This window comes from Antechinus flavipes, chromosome X, assembly GCF_016432865.1.
Source record: "Antechinus flavipes isolate AdamAnt ecotype Samford, QLD, Australia chromosome X, AdamAnt_v2, whole genome shotgun sequence".
Taxonomy (NCBI): Eukaryota; Metazoa; Chordata; class Mammalia; order Dasyuromorphia; family Dasyuridae; genus Antechinus; species Antechinus flavipes.
Window position 1 is genome coordinate 65150387 of NC_067404.1, and position 21349 is coordinate 65171735.

General features: G+C 40.0%; 2 protein-coding genes across 2 annotated transcripts in view; both read left to right on the forward strand.

Annotated features, from left to right (window-relative positions):
* The window catches only part of KLHL4 (kelch like family member 4), a 176105-nt gene that overhangs the window by 32521 nt on the left and 122235 nt on the right, over nt 1-21349 (forward strand). The gene's annotated exons all lie outside the window — the stretch shown is intronic.
* Nucleotides 18675-20341, forward strand: LOC127542386 (E3 ubiquitin-protein ligase makorin-1-like). The gene has a single exon (XM_051967935.1). The coding sequence runs from the start codon at nt 18936-18938 to the stop codon at nt 19923-19925; it is 990 nt and encodes a 329-aa protein (XP_051823895.1). The 5' UTR covers nt 18675-18935; the 3' UTR covers nt 19926-20341.

The window sequence follows — 21349 nt, forward strand, 5'->3', positions numbered from 1 at the left end:
ATATGAATGTATCCCTGCAGTAGAACATAAGCTTTTTAACATATGTCTTCCAGTGTGAGTATGTTCTTTGGGGGCAACCTTGTGATGGCTATTATAGTCTAGTTGTCCTATGGTCTTTTTTTAAGTGTGTGTGTGTGTGTGTGTGTGCGCGCGCGTGCGTGTCTCTATGTGTGTGTGTAGAGACAGAGAGAATGAAATAACAAAACTGACTTACATACCATGAAATTGATTGTTTTTTTTCTTGAAATGATTGCCAAGGAATCGTTCAGCAAAAGCAATGAGTTTAGGTCACTTGATCAAACGGATAGGCATTCTATGGAAATGTTGAAGAAAACAAGTCATTTTGCATCACCTTAGACAATGACAATGATTCTATCTGCTGGGTGATACAAGAAATAGAGATCTTACCCTTGGACAAACTGTGTTTCCAGGGGATTTAATGGAACCACAAGGTCTTTTCAGGAGGAGAAAGACCCAACCCCCTAGCATAGTGTGTAGCACAGTATATCAAAACATGTGTGTGAGAGTGAGCTTCCATCTCTACCTTTTCTCTTATACATTCCAGAGCTCATTTTAGGTGAGATTTACTCGGAGAAGCTGAGGCAAGACTAAAGGAGCCATTCTAGTTGGAGCCACTTTATCTCTGAGCTGTTCTCCTTGGCAGATAGGTGGTGAGTGCTGAGTTTGGAATCAGGAAGGTCTGAGTTTAACTATAGTCTTACTAGCTGTGTGACCCTGGGAAAACAACAATATTTGCCTTAGCTACCTTAATTATAAAATTTTCCCTTTCTGACCCTCAGTTTTCTTATCTCTAATTAGGTCTAATTAGGTGATTTCTAAGGTCACTTCAAATGCTTAAGCCTATTAACAAGTCCATCTAAATAAGGCTAATCTTGGAAAAGTAACTACCTGTCTGTGTGTCAGCTCATTCCAAATTCAAAACAAGGGCCTTGAATACGCTTTTGAACTATAACCACTTACTTCAAAGTTGGAAACGGTTTGTAGTTTATTTGGTGCCCGCAAGTTCCAATTACAATAAAATCACTTTCCTTTCTTCCTATATGCCTACTTTGATGCAAAAAAAAAAAAAAAAAAGGAAATGAATGATGGTAGAAGCTAGTCCCATTTGTCTTGTTTTAGTTCCCCAGATAGGGTGAATTAGAGACCAAAAAACTAGGTGCCTGGGTCTAAAGGGAAAGGAATGTGTGAATCTTGAAAACCAAAGAAATTCTAAGTGTGGAAGCAGAGTTATTCTAAGATTTTTCTTATGGTTGCAGTTGCTAAGGAAACCATTTCTTTTACTGTATGTGTTTAGAACAGCTGCTCATTTGGAGACTGAGCCTAGATATAATGTTAGTGTAGCCCTAAAAAGATGAGAAATCCATTTAAGTTTAGTCGTCATATTTGTGTATATGTGTATATGTATGCATACACATATATATTAATATATATACACACATACATATGTATATATATACATATATATATATATACATATATATATATATATATATATATAATTTGAATGTATAAATAGAGTATCTCTCAAACATAGCAACATCTCTCAATATGTTTAGCAAGTCATGTTTCTTGGGACAATCTTACTAAAATAGCATGTTTTGATAAAAGAATGTATTAGTGTATATTCATAAATGCCAAGTGAGTATAACCCACAGAAGTCAATACCTTCATATTTGCAGAGAAAACGTTGCAGAAGTTTTCCTGGCCCCCACAAAGGATAAGTGACTTTGTCTAAAGTCACACAGCGGGGAAGAGAAATGACATCCAGTTACCCTGTTCCTTGTCAAGTGCTCTTCCTACTATTCTTGGCCTCCCCTGATTCTGGACTTTTTAGAGCTTATCCTCTGTATCTTGGTCTCAGACCACTTAAAAACACTGAGGTGATGATGGTGACGGAAGAGGCGAGGCAGTGTTATATAGTGGATAAATAACCAATGAATCCTGGGTTTAAGTTCTGTCTCTAACACAAAGAAGCTTTGTGAGCCTAGGTAATCTCTGAGATCATACAAGTCGCAGAGAAGTGTCAACCTGCAGCAGTACAACATTTCCTCACTTGGGAGTTCCCTAGGCTAAGAAAATCACAGATCCAGTCGCGTCCCTTTGTGTATACAGAGGAAGTAACATGACTCAGGCCCTTTTTTGCATCGTTACGTGCTACGTCCAGTAAGAGCGATCACCTTGGAAAACAGCATATGTGTTACAACGAGGCTATTCTTTTGCAGCTAACTGCCTTTGTTTGGAGCTTGCCACTTAGCCATGACATAGGATATGATGACAAGATTAGAGGAACGTTGCCGATAGGGCTCACCTATATTTAGCAAAGTTGCCGATAGAGACGTCATACTGGCACGGCAGAAAAGATGGAGAGATGTGACCCGGATTGTGCTATGAGTGGACTGCAACTATGTAACTTCAAAAAACAGATCACAATAACGGACAAAGTACTTCGAGGTTTGCAAAGTGTAACATATAAACATCTATCTATCTCTTCTTTATAGATGAGGAAACTGAGGCTCCGAGAGGTTAAGGGAGTTGCCCTTGGTCACAGAGATTTCTCTGATGTGACATTTGAACCCAAGTCTTCATGAACCTTAAGTTCAAAACTTGATGTGCTATGTACCATGCTATTTCTCTGGGTATATGCCCATTGTGATTCTCTGTTCATTCTGTCAGTAAACACATAGGCTCCTTGGTTCTTGCCTTTGTTTTAATTAATTAATTAAAAAATCTATCTTATTTATTTCATTAAATATTTTTCAATTGCATTTAACATTTTTTTAACATTCTCTTTTAAAACTTTGAGTTCCAAATTCTCTTCCTTTCTCCCATTCCCCACTCCTCTAGAAAGTAAACAATATGATATTGATTACACATGTGAAGTCATGCACACCATATTTCCATATTAAGTCGTGTTGTAAAAGAAAACACACACATATGCACACACGTGCATATACATATATAAAACCCCAAGAAAAATAAAGTGAAAAACATATGCTTCAGTCTGCACTCAAAGTTCATCAATTCTCTCTCTAGAGGTAGATGGTGTTTTTCATCACAGATCCTTTGAAACTATCTTGAATCACTGTCTTGATCAGAATCTTTCCTAGTCAACCATCCTTATGATATTGCTGTTACTACATGCGAACAATGTTCTCCTGGTTCTGCTCACTTCACTTAGCATCAGTTCATGTAAGTCTCTGCAGATTTTTCGGCAACAGTTCTCTTCATTATAGCACAATAGCATTCCATTACAATGCCATACTATAACTTGTTCAGCCGTTCCCCAACTGATGAATTTCCAATTCTTTGCCACCATAAATAGAGCTGGTATACCTCATTTTGTACAGAAAGGTGCTTTTCCTCTGATCTCTTTGGGATACAGATCTAGTAGTGGTATTGCTAGCTCAAAGAGTATGCACAGCTTCGATCCACAATGAGTTCTCTCTCTGGTCCCTTTAAAAATGAAAACTTCCTATCACTGCTTTGGGAAAGTTTGCAAGATATCTCAAAACAGAGATAGGGAGGAGGACGCAGGGTAACAAAGGAAGGAAGGGTCCGGTGCTATAATTTGTCTAGGCTGGCTCTGGAATAGTTTGTAATGAACACCCTCATGCTCTGAATGGCTCTAGATTACAACTGGTTCACAACTCCACTGGAATCCCTAGATAAGGAAAACCCGATCTGTCATCCCTCATAGTAACAATAATACAGCCTGACATTTATATAGCCCTTTATACACATCATAGTATCTGGGCTTTACACTAACTGTATTAGGCACTATGAAACTTATCCCCATTTTAAAAATGAGAAAAGCAAGACCTAGAAAAGGTAAACAATCTGCTCAAGGTCCTCTACCTAGCATCAGAGATGGGGATGAGAATCCAAGTGCAGTAAAATAGAGAGTATATTATCCACTAAGGCACATTTCCTCTCTTGGGAGAAAAAGGTATCTTTCCTCCTGGGCAGCCTTGTCAATGCCTGGGTTTGGCCCCAAGCAAAATCCTGGTAGCTGTAGAGAGTCACAGCCAGGGGGGAAACTGGGTGAGGTTTAGCCCAGAGGGAACCCGCGGACAATGTCTGGTCCAGCTCCCCATTTCCCCTAAGGGCTCTCGGCCTTCCCGAGAAGTCAGGGGGCGGTGGCAACCTGTGTTGCCATTGAAGCAGAGTGATACCAGGTGGCAAAATACGTACAATAGCAATTTGTTCATGTAGTCCCATTGCAGTATATACTTAGCACGTGCACAGTGTTGTTTTGGTTACATAAGGGTATTAAGGGAAAGAACTGGGAATAAATGGACTCCATTTTTCCACCATCCTCAGGAGTCCTGCCTCATCACTTCTCCGTTAAGACAGTATATTTTAATCACTCACCATGGGGGCTCTAGAAAATTAAGTACATTTGGTCACCCCAACTTGGGGGCTCTAGAAAGCATGGTATGTTTTGTCACCCCAACTTGGGGGCTCTAGAAAGCATGGTATGTTTTGTCACCCCAACTTGGGAGCTCTTGAAAGTAAGACACAATATTTTAATCATCCCAACTTGGGGGCTCTGGCAAGCAGGACACAACAGGCACCCAAGAGGACAGCCTTTATTGTGGGCAACCAGCTATCTAGGAATGAGAGGGAACACCAAACAGGCTACTTGGAACTAGTCAAGTCTGAGCCACCTCCTCACTGAGCATTTTCTAGTCAATCCTTTGAACCATTCTGTGCAAGTTCCCAAAGGGCAATGTTGAGCAGATGGGGAGTGGGCTGAAGTGGAATTCACGATGGAAACATAAACAATATGTAAAATATTTAACATAATGTGTTGATATGAAAATGTACCTGGTTTCAATTTTGAAAGAGCCAGCTGTGAATAATTGGTCTGGGAGAAAAAGATGGTCAAACCTCGTTTCTTGAATCCCACCTATGAATATGAAACAGACACCAGCTCCCCCCTTTCCAACCAGAAATAAAGCTCTTGAGAGCTGAAGGCTGTGATAACAGGAGTCCATCCCTGCCACAATAATTGTTACTCATTCTTCCTCATGTCTGTTATTCAACCCTATGCTTCTGCTTCCAATTGTGCAGAGGACTAGGTAATTGTTATGGATAGCAACAGACAAAATATGGGCTTTGTACTTTATGGTTCATTCTGCTTAGATGAATAACTTAGTTTGATTAGTCTCTGTTACATCTAAATCCCCAGTCAGATTGTCTGCATCTAATTTGTTCAAATTACCAGGCATCATTGGTTTTAAAAAAACCTGATGGGAACAAAAAAGCATTCAGAACATGCTTTGGGGACAAATTAATTAATCTGTGCAAACAATACAGTTTATCTCAAACTGCTGCCCCAAACAAGCTGAAAACATTAACTTCATGTGCAACAAAGGCACAGATCCCTCCAAAGAAATGTGTGTACTCCTTTTGTGTTCCTCCAATAGGCTTTTGTTCACTTGATAGACTACAGGCGCCTCCTGATACTCCAGGCAACTGACATGACAACTCATAATATTCAAGTTAATAGACTGCCCTAGAAATCACCCTTAATGAATTTAATCTTTGCTTAGTAAACCGATATCAAAACCTGAGCACCGATTTAGGTCAATTTTCTATGTCTAGCTTTGGCAGTCACAACTCCCAAAATACCACTGCACCCCAAAATGCCATTTCCAGCCTCGCCTTTCATTTGCTCAATTGGGTTGAGGTGACAGCACTCACAAGTGTGCTTAAAGGAGAAAAGTCGAAACTAGTAGATGGAATGTGAGGAATTCAGTCGTCCACTTTGTCCAGCCCTGCCTCGTTTTGATCATAGTGAATTTCCACGAACAACCTATGAAAATTAAGATAATGAGCTCTTTTACTTCCCATCTGCGCTGTATTAATGTTCTAGAAGGTCATGAATGACTGTAGGCCCTAAAGACTCATGATTCCTACAGGAAACAGTGGTAAGACTAAGCCCTGAGCATCCCCACTGTTAAGTCTTTCAAAAGATTTTTGATGAGATGCCCTGTTTAGGCTGCATTTATGTATAAAGGTGTCCTCCCCATAGTCAAAGTAGCTGAATAAATGTAGATTGCTAATACTTTGACAGTGATATGAAATTCAAGAAAGCATGCTTCCCCTGAGAAGCTAGAAAAAAAAAACCTCAACTGAAAAAGATTTTATCTGTATAGGTAACGGATATACATTGAGTCATTGTTATGTATGCACTGGTGAGACTAAATAAGATATGATCCCTGCCCTGATTGACCTTAACATGTACAGAGAAGAAACACACACACACACACACACACACACACACACACACAAACATGCGCGTGCGCACAGAGTTACAACAGAAAATCAAATGGGCCAAGTGCCTTGGGAGAACTTTTGAAGTGGAACATTCTTCGGCCTCTCTTGGCATCGTCTTGGAACCATGCTCTAATAAGGTACTACAGCCTGAATGCTTGTCCAACCTAGCCTGCGAGATCATAGGAAAGGGGAAAACTACCACTACCTTCTAAGTGTGGAAGAAGAGAATTTCACCCATTAAGTTATTAAAAATTTAACAGATACGTATATTCAACATAAAAGTAAGAGAAGGGCTTAGGACACTTGATAAACAACTTCTTTCCCTCGAGACATACTTGAAAGAATGAATGTCTCTTACCACTTAATAAAATGATTTGTCAGAAGGAACAGATGCCTTATGGATTGGTGTTTTGTGAATACATTCACTATGATGGTTGAGTTTATCCATTCATCACAATAGAGTAGTAACTTAAGCCTTCTGGGAATCCAATCAAAACTGTACTGAAAGATCTTGTGTGCTTTGGAGGTTGTGATTTGTATAAATGGACATGGGGAGTCTGAAATGTGAAACCTCTCAAAATCCTCTCAGATAAATCTCCTCGGAAGCATATTCTTAAACTTTGCTTTCTGAAATACTGATGTATATTTCGAAGTCCCCATACTATTATCACCACTCTTCTTTTTTCATTTAAAGTACAGTTAATTGTGGTCAGGAGTCTTTTTCCAAATCGTGTCAGGTATACTCATGGAAAGTCATTTTTTGCCTTAACTGACATGAAGCATTAGCCAGATTTCTTTGCCTAGTTCCACTGAAATAAGTACCTAATCAAAGAGGATTTATACATTGAAATGAACATCACATGTGCCTAACATGAAAATGACTTCCAGTCAAGCACAGATCTTTTTAGCCACATCCACACACAAACTTGGATGCTACCATTGATCACATTATTAAAAAAAAAAAAAAAGCTACACATAATCCACAAGTATCTCCTTATCAGGAAAGGAGGTATTCTATGTAGATAAATTTATAATATAATAGAAGTTTATTACTTTAAGTGATAAAGCTTACTTCAGCCATTTTATATAAAGTTTTCTAAGACCTAATACTACATACTTCCTTGCCTTTTTTTTCTAATTTATTGCTAATTTTTTTGGACAAAACGAAATTTCTCACTAATCCAAAGAAACCTAACAAAAGGAAATAACAGCTGTTAACACAAACCTTGAGAGTATGGTGCTAACAGTGACCAGAATTTTGTTCCCTTTCCACAACTGTATATTTACATCATTACAATTATATTGTTCTTTTTGATCTGTGTTATATACCACTTCATTTTCCCTCTAAATTCATCATATTTATCATTCCTTAAGGAGTAGCAAAATTAGATTATTGATATACCAAAAATTTTTCAACCATTCTCCTCCTAAACATATTTTGTCTCTAGCTTTTTAGTCATCACCAATAATGCTGCTATGAACCCTTTTGTACACATGAGGCTTTGCTGGATATCAAGAACCCCTTAGTTATACAGTCTCAGTAGCAAAAGTTCAGTGTCAAACAGTACAAACAATTTAGTAACTTTTACTGCGTAATTCAAAACTGTTTTCTAGAACAGTCAAATCAATTCACAGATGTGCCAGCAGGGAAACAGCATGGTGGTTTTCCCACAGCCACTGCAACAATGAGGGTACTTCCCCCTATTTTTTAGCATATTCACTAGCTTAATATGTATGAGGTGACACATCAAGGTTGTTTTCATTTGTATTTCTATGATTATTGATTAAACATTTCTTCAGGTGGCTACAGATAGTTTTCAAAAGCATAAATACAAACTATTTGTTCATATCTTTTGCCCATTTGCTCATTAGAGAATGACCCAAATTTATATATTTATGTCAATTCCCTATAAATTTTAGACACTACAATTTTATCAAAGGTATTTAATACAAGGGTTGTTTGCTTGTTTTTAGTCAATGTAAATGTCTTCTCTTCTGAATGTTGGTTGATTTTTCTTATGCAAAAGCCCATCAAGAATGTCTATTTTGCCCTTTAAGAGCTTTTATCTTGTTTGGGTCACAGATATTTCCCCCTTCAAATTTATGAAAGCTATAACCTATTCTTCTCTATGTATTTGTAATATGACTTTAAAATTGTAGTCTCTTTATTCATTTGGGAGTTATACATTTGGGATTTTATAAAGTGTAAGAGGCTGTTCTAAATCTATCATTTGGAGGACTGCTTTACAGTCATGGCCATCAAAAAATCCTTTCCACACTAGTTTCTGTTCTTGGACTTTTTGAACACAAAGCCATGGTGTGTATTTGTTTCTAGGTCTTGCTTATCTAGTGCATAAGTATCTACTGTTTGTACTGTTTGACCCAATCTGATCCCTACAATCATCCTTTTTTCCTTCTCTTCCAGCTAAATCTCTCTCTCCCCAGTGATAATCAGACATGTTAGCCGCTGTGGTTGATTATTACTTGAAGCAGTGCCCTCCCCTTGCCCATCTCTGCTTCAGGCATCCTTCAATTTTTTTCCCTTTGCCGGTGTAGACTTCCACTTATATTTTTGTAATAATTCCAACCATAAGGGGAGGTCTATCTGGACGGACATGGGTTCCTTTGTCAATCTTTGCTTCCTACCAGTGGGTTCATGGCACTATGCTCACCCACCAGTAGATATCTGGACCATGCTTTAAGGGGAAGGACCCACAAGGGGTTCAGGTTGGGTCAGTCCTTGGGAATTCTTTGGATAGTGGTCAGAAAGGCTCACACTGACAGTAAGAAGGGAATAATCTATCAATCATACTTTTAAAAGGCACAGAGAAAATAGAGGCAGGTGGCAGAGGGAAGAGGATGGGAGAAGACGGCAAACATGTGAAGTGCTGGAGAAGCATGGACTTGTACTGGAGAAGTGCTTGAGGGGAAAGGTTTTAGGGTCCCATTCTTATAGGGTTCTAGTAGGGGGGAATAGCCCAAGTTGTATCTTACTATCTTAGGATAAGTACGGCAATGTCACCTCAAAAGTTATCAATGCCACCTTAAGGATACCTTATTAGCCTAATGTTTCTCTGGTTTTAATGCATATTTCTGGTGCTTATCTGTAGCTTGCAGACTGAGGTCCATTTATTGGTACCTAGCTGGCTTCTCTTCATTTAACACACGGTCTCTAGATGTGGTCTTAACTTAGGAGACAGTTTTGACATGTGGCTTTTTTGTTCCCCTTTATCTTTTAAGTCCCTAATTCCTATTTATTGTTACCTAATACTGGCTACTTAAACACTTACTACACTAATTGATGGGGTAGTCATGGGGATGGTAACATGCAATTTCAACACAGCTTTCTTTCTCCCTAACCTTCCTTTAGCAGGCCCAGAAAAGGGTGAGTGTAATGATACCTTCCCCATTCCACCACATATGTTTGAGGGGCATTCATTGGTGACGTCTTGATTATTAGAAATACCAAGCTCCCTTCTCTATGTTTAGAGGGTTTACTTTTTTAAAACTCATGCCCCATACCCAGAGATTGTCGTTTTTTGTCTAAATAAATTTTAGATGAATTGAGACTCTCAATAGAAGGACAAAGGTCTTTTTCTCCCTTTCTGATCTTAAGTACTGCATCATCACCTACTATCTTCAAGTTAAACTTGGTTCACCTAGAAGTTTCTTTTGTCAACTACATTTATTAAAAAAAAAAGTTTTCTCAAAAGAAATGCTTGTTATTCATCAGTTCTGTTAACAGCCTGTTTTTCCCCAGTAGAATTATTGCAGTTTTGCATAAGTAGATATTCTTGAGTAAGAGCCATTTTCTTTCATTTTGTGGTGTATTATGTTCACATTCTAATCTTATCTTGATGGTAATTCTGACTAGAATGCCTTGTTACAAGTATCTCTTTCCAGTGTCTTAAAAATAATGTTTTTCCTCTAAGATATATCTAGAAGTTCTGGGGATTGGCAACCAAGTTTCTGGGTAGCTAAAATGGGTGGTTTCTTTTTAGGGATATCCCATGGACTCTGTTGATCTGTACTTTGCTCTCTGGTTCAAATGAAGAACAACCAATTAACAGTCACATCGCCCATTACTATACCCTCCCCCCAAATTAAAAGAGCTATGGAAAGGCCTTCTGAACAGGGAGCGGGAGATTTGTAGGAGAAAATGGACAGAGGTCAGGATGAGAAAGCAAGGTTAGCTTTGGTCTGTACCACAGGAGGCAGTACCAACCATTTATAAGATCATAAATATACTTAAATTTCAGAGTCTTATAATACAGTATAAGAGGTTATTTGGGGCTAATACTCGTAATAACTAGTCTCATACCATTATGCTTTCATAGCTGTTCTTTCTTTTAAAATCACTGGAGAGAGTTCATGGTATAACAGACTATACAGGAGACATTGTGCTAATAAGGTATCCCTAAGGTGGTATTGATAACTATTGAGATGACATTTATATACTAAGATGGTAAGATATAACTTAGACTATTCCCCCCTACTAGAACCCTATGAGATGTTTCATAAACTTCCAAATTTAGAATGTTCTAAATGGTTAAAGTTTTCCAAGTTTTAGTTGTTGAATATATGAGGCTGTCACTTTTTATCAAGTGATAGCTATATACTCTATTTGAAAAAAATAAAGACTTAAAAAAACTAGAGAATGAGAATGAGAAAATGATATCTGAAAATTAACATTTTGTTGGTTCCAAAAAGGAGGCACCCAATAGGAGATATAGATAATGCCTATATTTATCCATTTTGCTTTAACTCTTAGAATCTTAATGGTATTGGACATGTATTTCAAAACGTGGTGTTACTAATTCAGTGGTTTTATAATTTTTGTTTGTTTCTTGGTAATAAGTACTGTGGACTTTAAAATATATAACATCATTCAGCTCGAATCCTACTCAGGTAGCTAACAGCCAGAAAGAAGCACTATGAACTGTGAAATACTTTCCGAACTTTCTCCTGCTCCTGGTGAAACACTGCTTGAGAAAAAGAACAAAACTGAATGGACTTCATCCACATTTAATGTTACATAACCTCAGCTAGGCCTTTTGAATCCTTATTTATCCTTAACAGCTCTCTCTCTCCTTTCCCACAGTGTCTATTCCAAATCTTTTCTTCTTTCCTTTCCATTGTAAGCATACCCCAATCCCTGCACTTGATGCAGATGACTTAGATTCTAATTTCACTGAGAAGATCGAAGCCATTTGGTAAAGCACTTTTCTACCCCTCTCCTTCCATTCCTAACAACTTTTAAGCATCATTATACATTCTCTCCTCTTTTCTTCTGATGACAGAAGTGGGTATCCCTATCCTTCGCTAAGACAAATCTCTCCTTGCACTCTTTGTCTTATTACCTTTTGCCTATGGGACTTCTTCACTACTTGTTCCTTTCCATTTCTCCACAATTGTGTAAAGATGTCTAATTCTAAAAAAGCCTTCTCTGATTGTCCTAGCCAATTTAGCCAATGTCCCTTCTCTTTCATCCCCATTTGCCACTGAACCTCTTGAATGCATTGTACATGACCAAAGCTTCTTCTTTCTCAGTATGCACTATCTTGCCAATTACTTGCCATCTGATTAAAGGGTCACAGATCTAGAAATGGAAAATGGAAATGTTCATGTCTTTCAGGAATAGGGGCAAACAGCAAGAGGTAAACGTGATCATTCTGGCACGATGGGTCCTAGTCAGAGTGCAGTTTTTCATTCCAATCTGTTAGTTCAAATTTGGACTAACAGAGGAAGGCCTGACAGTTATTTCCAAGAGATCTTGATTTCTTCTGGCCTTTTATGAGAGATATGTTGTCTATGAAAAAAAGGTTAGCCTTATCTCTCCTTGGAAGAATATACTGCAACCTGTGTCTGTGGCTTACCAGCTATGTTTATATTATCTGAGAGGTACGGTCACTTCTATTATTCCTTGGGAACACTGGCTAGGTAAAGGCTATGAAAGCAATGAAAGCGACAAATGACCAGGTTTTATGAACATTCTGTTACTTGGCGACCTTCCACAACATGCCTTGAGCTTCCCTTAAATCATGTACTGTAAGCAATATTTGACTGGTACTGTGACTTACCAACTTGCACCTACATAAGGGGGCTGGGGCTCTCATATCTAAGAGAATAGATCCTACTATACTGTTATTCCTCAGAATAAGCATGGATCTCAAAAAGGATACTATCAAATTCTGTCTTGAGCAAGTGAGCAAGGATGCTAGCTGAATCTGTCCCCTCTGTCCAGCCCTTTCTTGATTGTTTCCTCTTTCACTTACTCTCACCTTGTAGTCAGTTAATGGGATGAAGCCATAAAAAGGCTAGAGAGTTAACTGACAGACTGCTTCACTGGGATGACTTCCCCAGCCTATCAGTCAGTCAGTCAATCAATAAGCGTTATATGCCAGGCACTTTGTTAAGCACTGGAGCTAACAAATCAAAGTAAAGATACAGTCTCTGCCTTCAAAGATCTTATGTTCTAATGGAAGAAAACAATACATAAAAGGAGAGCTGAAAGGCAAGGAGTAGAGTAAAAGGAGATTCCTGAGGGACAGTGACTGGAAATGAACTTCCAAAATGGAAATTTTCAGGAAAAACTCATCAGTGGTAGAAGAGACCCATAAGAGATGAGTGAGGATGCAGCTGAAGCATAACAGTCCAAGTAATTGGGGATGATTTGGATGGACACTTCCTCAAAATATAGATTCCAGTGGGAGAAGAGACCTTCAGGAGCAGAGTGAGGAGGCAGCTACACCAGGGCGGAATCGTCCTGCGAGGATAGATAGAGACCAAAAGGCAGTTCAAGTATTGCTTTTTTTTGTAATTGCATCCTTTTGTAAGGCTTGCAAACTTTCAGCCAATGTGACTGTGGTATGCACAAGTAATACTGAGGCTATGGGTCCAATCTTAACAGAGAAAGGTGGTGTAGAGGATTCAGGGGGCAGAGGTTGCTTATCAGAAGCAATCCACTGTGTGATCTGTTGGGTAAAACAAAATTTGATTCCAGGCCTTCAGCGATGAAGTCTGATCCAGGAAAAACTAACACTAAGTATAAGAAAAGGTGCTATGAAAACATACTTCCAGCTTAAAAAGATAGAAGGGAGATACTACACTGTTTGCTATGAGGTGGCAGAAGCTGTTCTCACCCCTGCAGTGATGACTCCTCAGGAGGGTGTCAGAGGAAAGTGGTACCCAGGGATCCTATTCATGATGAACAGCATCCCTCATCTTTGGGACCCTCTTCACCGTACAACTTAGGACCACTTATTACATTAGCCTAGGAAGCTGGAGGTTCCCTTAGGCCTGTATACATTGCCTATGATAACAATAAAAGTAATAGTTATTCGATCACAGAGAAAAAACAACATGTGAACAAAATATAATAGACAACATTTCTATAGTCTTTTCAAGCTTTCCAAAGGGCTTTACAGAAGCCATCACACTCAGGTTCTACTGCAGTTCACTGAGGAAGGCACTAGAGATGAAAATCTAGCACTGGAGAAACGAACTCTCAACCCAGCATTCAGTAAACAGCCAAAGCTAGGTCTCCAGGTTAAGATTCCAGCGTCTCTGCCACTAAACTATGGTTGTTTTCATTTTTTTTTTAATCCCAAGAGCTTCGGATAGTGATTTGTACCCAATACCTGTTTACTGAATTGGACGGAAAGCATTATTTCACATTTTCTCAAATTCAAGTGGGTCCTCAGTATCATACAATTCCTACATTCATCTCTAATGAACTTCCCATTCAAGTCCACACAGCAGCTGTTCTAAGCATTCCTGAGTTTTCTAAAGGCTTTTCTCTCAATGTTTTCTCTCCTTAGAGGATGGTGTGGTCCTTGCCAAGGACAATCCCCCCCCACTCACACTGTCGATTTTATCATTCTCTCATTTCCACGACATCTGCTGATGGAAATGCCTGGACATGTACTACTTTCACACATATTCCAAGAGTCTGATGAACATGGGATCTTTTATCCTCGGCAACTGTGTGTCTTGGCAGACTGAACCTGTCGAATCTTTCTTTGAAAACAAGATTGTAAATTTACTAAACATACAGAATTACATTGATCACATTAAAAAAAATAGCTCAAAAAGAAATATGCAAAATGTTGTAGATGAAAAGAAAATTAGCTCAATCAGATAACTACTTTACCTGAGAAACTCTAACAATTTCAAACTGTAAAGCACATATATGAGTTAGGAACAAGAGAAAAATACATATAAGACTAATGAAAGTGGGTCAAAGTTCACGAGAAGACATAAACCCACGTAATTGGAGGCTCCAACTGAAGTGAAAGCACTTCCAGGACGATATCAGAAAGTCATAAAAATATCTTTTCCAGGATCCTGGACCTCATGTTCCAATGCTCTGGACTAGATACTAGAATATGGAGAGTTAGTGTAAAACCATGTTAAAAAAAAAAAAAAAAGGCAACATCAGAAAAGAAAAGGACCATGCCGTTTTCCCTCTATTCCACAATCAGTTCTGGGAGATAAAGAGAGGAGCAATAGTTTAGAAAGGCGTTTGGGGCAGAAGTGTCCTAATTATTCACAAGGAACATATATTGTAGGCCTATATCCTCCAAATTTGGCAGTTCGTGCATCCAAAGATCCACCGCAAAAAGCAGCAGCAACTTTTATGGATAGGACCCTTTTTTATTCATTGATTGGCCGTCTTATTTAGTCACAACCAATTTTAATGCCCCAAATAGTAAAATTATGCTAAATGTAATAATGAATGCACAAAATAAAATGTAAACTCTTTGGGGGTCAGATTCATTGTGCTGTTTGCCTTATCCTACCCTCAGTGCTTATCAATGTGCTTTTCACACAGTAATTAATAAATCAGCTTTTAATAAATACTTATTGAAGAAAATCAGGTCAGTTAAGACAAAAAAATGCAGACAAATTATTTTTGTGTCCAAAAACTTAGAAAGCCTTTGCTAAGTTATCCCTCATTTGAAAACAAGGTTTGGAGGTATTCTTACATTCCTTATGGAAAAGAATTGTAGACTAATCTTAATTTTTATGCATCTTCTAATCCATCTGATACAGCATCCTACTTTGGCAAGGCAGAAAGTAAGGAATTAGCCGGGAAAGGCAAAGCTTCTTCATATCAAAATAAATTCCCAATAAAGGCTGAGAAATGATCTATAATTCCTTAGATTCTAGTGCTTTACAACATATATACATATGTGTATATAGCTTTGAAGTTTTCAAAATATTTTAAAATATTATCTCATTTGAGCCTGACCACCCTCCTGGGAGGTAGGTAGTCCTGGTATTATTCCCCTTTAACTCACAGAGATTAAATGACTCAGCAGGGGTGATAGAGCAAGTGTCAAAGGCACTCTTTGAACTTGGCCTTCCTGACTACAAGTCTAACATTGTCCAGGTGAACCACACCAACTGTCTAGAAAGAAAGTGAGGGAGGGAAAAATACGCAGAGATGTTAAATGACTTAGCAAGGGTCATATAGCAAATGTCAAAGGCACTCTTTGAACCTAGCCTTCTGAATGCGAGTCCAACACTGTCCATTGAACCACAATGCATGTCCATAGAGAAAGTGAGAGAAGGAATAAACATTTCAAAGATTCACAGATCATTTCCTGACAAGGCATGAGTGCCAAGAAATCTGTTTCAGGCAGGCTCAAGATGTGGCTTACCCTGTCAAGATTGGTTCCAAAGTTTAATAGGTGCTATAAAGACCAACATAGTGGACCACTAGGTGATGATGCCATTGAGGAATCAATTTTCAAGATATCTGAAAGAGGGGAAGGTAATAAACTGGGTATTTTGAGGGAGGGAGCCATGGAGGTCAATCATATTGAAAAGGATAACTGTGAGAATATCAACAACTAGACACTAGTTTCTGATCTATACAAAAGGTTTATAAAAATTATTTACACACTTATGGAGGGTTACCTTGATGAAGTATAAGAAAGGTTAAAGGAAACCTCCTCGAAAATGATACTCTCCATTAAAAGATATCTTTACAGTCACATGATTGAGAGGTATGCAGAATACAAAGGTCTCAAAGTAAATAATTTTACAGATTTGGATAAGAGTAGTACAGCATGAGGCAACATAACTTGGGATCTGCACGTGTTTGGAGCTAATCCCCCAAACTTTGAGATAACAGAACCATCAGACAATTGATACATTATACAAAATATCTTTCCAGGCTCATTATATACATAACTGACTTTTATACAATGTATAACATCTCTCCTACTGTTATTCACACACGGCATTTCAGCTTCTGTCCCTACATCTTTGCACAGGCTGTCCCTCATTGCTGGAATGTACTCCTTCCTCAACTGTGACCTCTTCAAATTCGTAGTTTCTAACAAAACTTAGCTCAAATGACAATTTCTACATGCGTGCCTTCCTACTCAGTTGTTAGTGATTCATTCCTCAAACTACTTGGAACCTGTGTTCATGGGGAGTGGTGAATATACACGTGTGTACGCATGTGTGTGCATGCGCTGCCTCTTCCAAAGGGATGTTGTAGAGGGTCACAGACAGTAGGGGAACTCTGGGTGAGGTATAAGACCCTTCAGCCCAGAGAGAACCTACTGACAAGGTCTGGTTCGGTTCCCCTTCTCCCCTAAGGGCTCTCGGCCTTCCTGAGGAGTCAGGGGGCGGTGACAACCTGTGTTGCCATTGAAGCACAGTGACATCAGGTGGCAAAGTATGTACAATAGCAAGTTGTTCATGTGGTCCCATTGCAGTATAAACTTAGCACATGCACAGTGTTGTTTTGGTTACATAAGGGTATTAAGGGAAAGAACTGGGAATAAATGGACTCCATTTTTCCACCATCCTCAGGAGTCCTGCCTCATCACTTCTCCATCAAGACAGTATATTTTAATCACTCACCATGGGGGCTCTAGAAAGCATGGCACGTTTTGTCACTCCAACTTGGGGGCTCTAGAAAGCAGGACACAACAGGATGTAGCCTCCTGGGAAGAAGAAAATATTACATTCTTGTGTTTATGTCCAAACACTAAGCAAGCACTTTATATATGATCTATGCGTACTAGTGGAAAGGAATTTTCAAACATATCCATTTATACTGTATTTCTTCTTAATATTCACTTCAGCAAAGCAAAGTTAATATGGATCATTGACCAGGACAAAATTAAACTTTATGATATACGATAAATTGTTATCAGTGTATTCGTTTAAATCTCATCCTATCTATATCTAATTTAGGCAAAAGAGGAAAAAAAATAAGAGCCATAGACAACTATACCAGAATGAGAGGAAGAAATGTAATAGCCAAAAATCAAAGCCAAAAGGAAAACCAAAAACTCAGCAAAGGTTTTCAAATTCATGATGTGTGTGTGTGTGTACTTTAACAAATTCTCCAAATGTAGCATAGTAACATAGTACCTCTAATACTAAAATCCTTAAAATAGAATTTGAAAACACTGTTCTAAAATATAAAGTGACCTAATTAAGTTGACATTTAAAATGTTTTCTATTCTTGTACTTACTCTGTGGATAAATGAACGTTACATATGGTATCCCACATAATAGCTATTCTTTTGTCATATTTTAAAAAACAGCAACTTTGTTTTGAGGTAAATACTTTTTCAAGGAGAAAAAATCCCACTTTATTTCAAATTAATAAATATTCTAAATTCTCATTAAATAATTCAATGCAACATTAGGCTGTTGAAGAATTAAATATTAAATATGGATTTTGTGTATATAACTATCAAATAAAGAACTCTTTAAAAAAAAGGTGATGATTAATTTGACTATCTAATTGGAGCTTAGCTAGCAGAATGTATTTAGATTCTAGTCCTAACCCCCCTATGCTTCTCCCACCCCCACTCCCACATATGTTTTTATCAAAATTCCAATTCAGTAATTTCTTGACATTATCAAATATACTACCGTTTTAGGAACTTGGAAAAAAAAAGAAAATGATTGGAAATAGAATTTAAAAATAGCTTTTGTAAGGGGTCATTTTCATTCAGTGTCAAAATCTTCCTTGTGAATTACTAAGGGGCCACATATGTTTTGTTTTGTTTTGAAGTCAAGGAATTCACTGTTTCAGTGAAATCGAATCAGACATAGTTGTGCTTTATACCATATAGCTTCTTTTTTCCCATTCGAATGATTTTTAAAGAGCCCCTAAACTCATTTTAACTTTTCACCCTTTACCCCCAAAGATCTCCATTTTCCCCTTTCCTTGACGTCAGGGCCTAGAGGTGAAAATGCGATAATCAATAACTTCATCATAAAGGGTAACTGTTTGTTTGTTATTGTTTCCGTGGAAACCAAGCCCCTCCTGTCCCTACGGGCCAACCAGAGTTGAGAAAACTACCTACGCAGGCCAGTCTGCCATCTGTATAAAGAGCGGACAGTTGCCTTTTCTACTCATCTCAGAAATGCGCCTCTGTCCGGACACTCTTTTCCAGATTCCAACTGTTTAAACTTGAGTGTTACCTTAGGCGTGGAAAATATCAAGCGCAGCCGTGGCTGAAGGGGAGGTAGGCTCAGCCTCCATCCTCAGGGCGAGTACTCCATCTCCACGTCGTCGGGAAAGGGAAGCGGAAGGGCGCACCAGTGGCAGAGAAGAAGGTACCCGGACCAAAAACGTCACCAGCAGGTACTCTATGAGTGAGACTTGTAAAGAAGAGGACGACGACCCGGACTCCGATGGGCCGTCCGAGAAGCCGGAGGCTGAAGCCAGCCGCCATCTTCAACGTTCTCCTGAAGACTGCTGCCAAGACGAACAGAATGGCTCTCCTATGGTAAAATCGACCACTCCCAAACTTCCTCCCCCGGGTTCCCTGGGCCTCCCACCACTGACAGATCATCTCAGTGAAGTCAAGGTAAAACCAACATATGCCAGTTGTGTAGCCAAATTGAGAGCATGTACAGATAATTGGGTTCACGCTATGGAGTTTGTCCCGGGGAAGCCGTACTGTGCACGTTATTCCTATGCCTGCGGCAGAGCTAACCAACAGGGCCACCCGACCGAGAAAAAGTGGGGCAGACATTCAGTGGAGGACGAAGCTAGGAAGCTCGGGCTCGGGGAACGTCCACATAAGGTAGGCCCCACATCTGTCCGTGAAGACCCACCGGACTTGAGCGGACTGACAATCTCAAACACCGAGCAGACTGCCCCCAAACTAGTAAGACGTATCAAATCTCGCTTCAATTCCCATCTGAAGGACGGGGGGCGGGTTTCTGCGGTCCAGCGCAGCCGCCATCTGGCGTGTGGTATTTGCAGGGAAGTGATCTACGAAAAGGCCAATCCTAACGAGGTTCGATTCGGGATCCTTTCCAATTGCAACCACACTTTCTGCCTTAAGTGCATTCGTAAGTGGAGAAGTGCCAAACAATTTGAGAGTAAGATCATCAAGGCCTGCCCCGAGTGTCGGGTTACCTCAAACTTTGTCATCCCTAGCGAGATCTGGGTGGAGGAGCGCAACGAAAAACTGAGACTCATTCAAAAGTACAAAGAGGCTATGAGCAACAAACCCTGCCGTTACTTTGATGGAGGCCGGGGCAGCTGCCCTTTCGGCTCCAACTGCTTTTACAAACACGCTTATTCCGAGAGAACCAGGGCCAGGGCTCACAAGTTCAGCAAGGCCATTTAAGAGCTGCGGTCGGCCGAGCACTCCCGGGGGCTGGGCGGCGGGGGACAGCGGCAACATCTAACGACAATCTAATAACATCCCTCATGCACCGAGGGAACCTTGGAGGAGGGAAAACACCAATGGAACTTTGGGAGAAGGGAGCAAACACCTATTCGAAAGCAAGACCTGAGAAGAAGCTAACGGTTGAAGAACGCTTACGCAACAGATTGCAGCGGAGCATGAGCAGTGAGGGAGAGGGGGAGGGGGGAAATACTTCAGGAGGGCGGAGTCTGGGAGCACTCTTTTGCTCAGGCCTTTTTGTAATTACTTGCCTGGGCTCTTAGCCATTTTAACCCATTTTCCCTGGTGTCCTTCAACTATTCTCCCTTTGGGAGTTGCGGTTGAAAAAAATCACGAGAAATAAAGCTTGATGTGTGTTCTGGTCAAATGTGTTTTATTCTCCATGGCTCCAAATCATCTGCCTCCTCCTGGTGCTCAGCCAGGCTTCTTGTACTGGGATCTCCTGGGGCTAGGGCTGGACTGGGGGCCAAAACACTAGTAACCACAGGGGGACTGGAGGACTAGAGGTCTGGGGGGAAGGGAGGAGGACTGGAGGCCCACAGGAGTGGGAAGATCACAGGCCCAGGGTGTGGGGTGGGAGGATTGGAGGGCTGGGGGGAGATTGAGAGGCCTGGAGGAGTGAGAAGACTACAGGCCCAGTGGGGGAGGGAAGAGGACTAGAGGCCCAGTGGGGAGACAGGACTAAAAATCCGGGGAGCAGGACTGCTTTCTATCACATAACCCCATCCTTGACACTTGGTCTCCAACTGCAGTCTGCCATTTCCTTTACTTGCATGTCACTATTAGGAATGAATAAGCAGAACCCAGGACTTCAGGCTTTAGTGAGTTTGACTTCTTTGGCCAAGCCTCAACTGTCAGTCACTGCCACTATTCACCTCTGCTCCTCACCAGCTGTAGAACACAGCTGGAAGAGGCCTTTTAGTTCTGCTTGCCAGGTACATTACAAATCCACCTTATTCAACCTCAAATGGGTCCTCACTAAGTAGGGCAGTATAATTATTCTCCCTAATTGGTTCCCCATCTCAGTCATTAAAAACTTACTATGTGACGAGTCTCAGTTTTTCGTCATCTCAGGTCATTCTGATCTGTATCTTCCCACTGGACCCAGGTGGCTCTGGACGGAAAAGTGAGGTACCACCCTCGTTTCAATGTTATCCTTGCCTTCTCCTTCTCCCCCCACCCACAGATCCAGTTAGCAAACGTGGCCAATCCTACCTCCACAACATCCCTCTCATCCAACCCTTTCTCTGTCCTGGCACAGTTACCAGTTCAGACATATTCTCTCTTACCTATTAGTGCTACAGCATCCTAATGTGTCTCCCTGACTTGTATCATGGCCTAGTGAGGACCCACTATTCTATTTA

Coding starts and splice junctions, on each gene's coding strand:
- LOC127542386 (XM_051967935.1), top strand. CDS start 18,936: ATGAGTGAGACTTGTAAAGAAGAGGACGACGACCCGGACTCCGATGGG.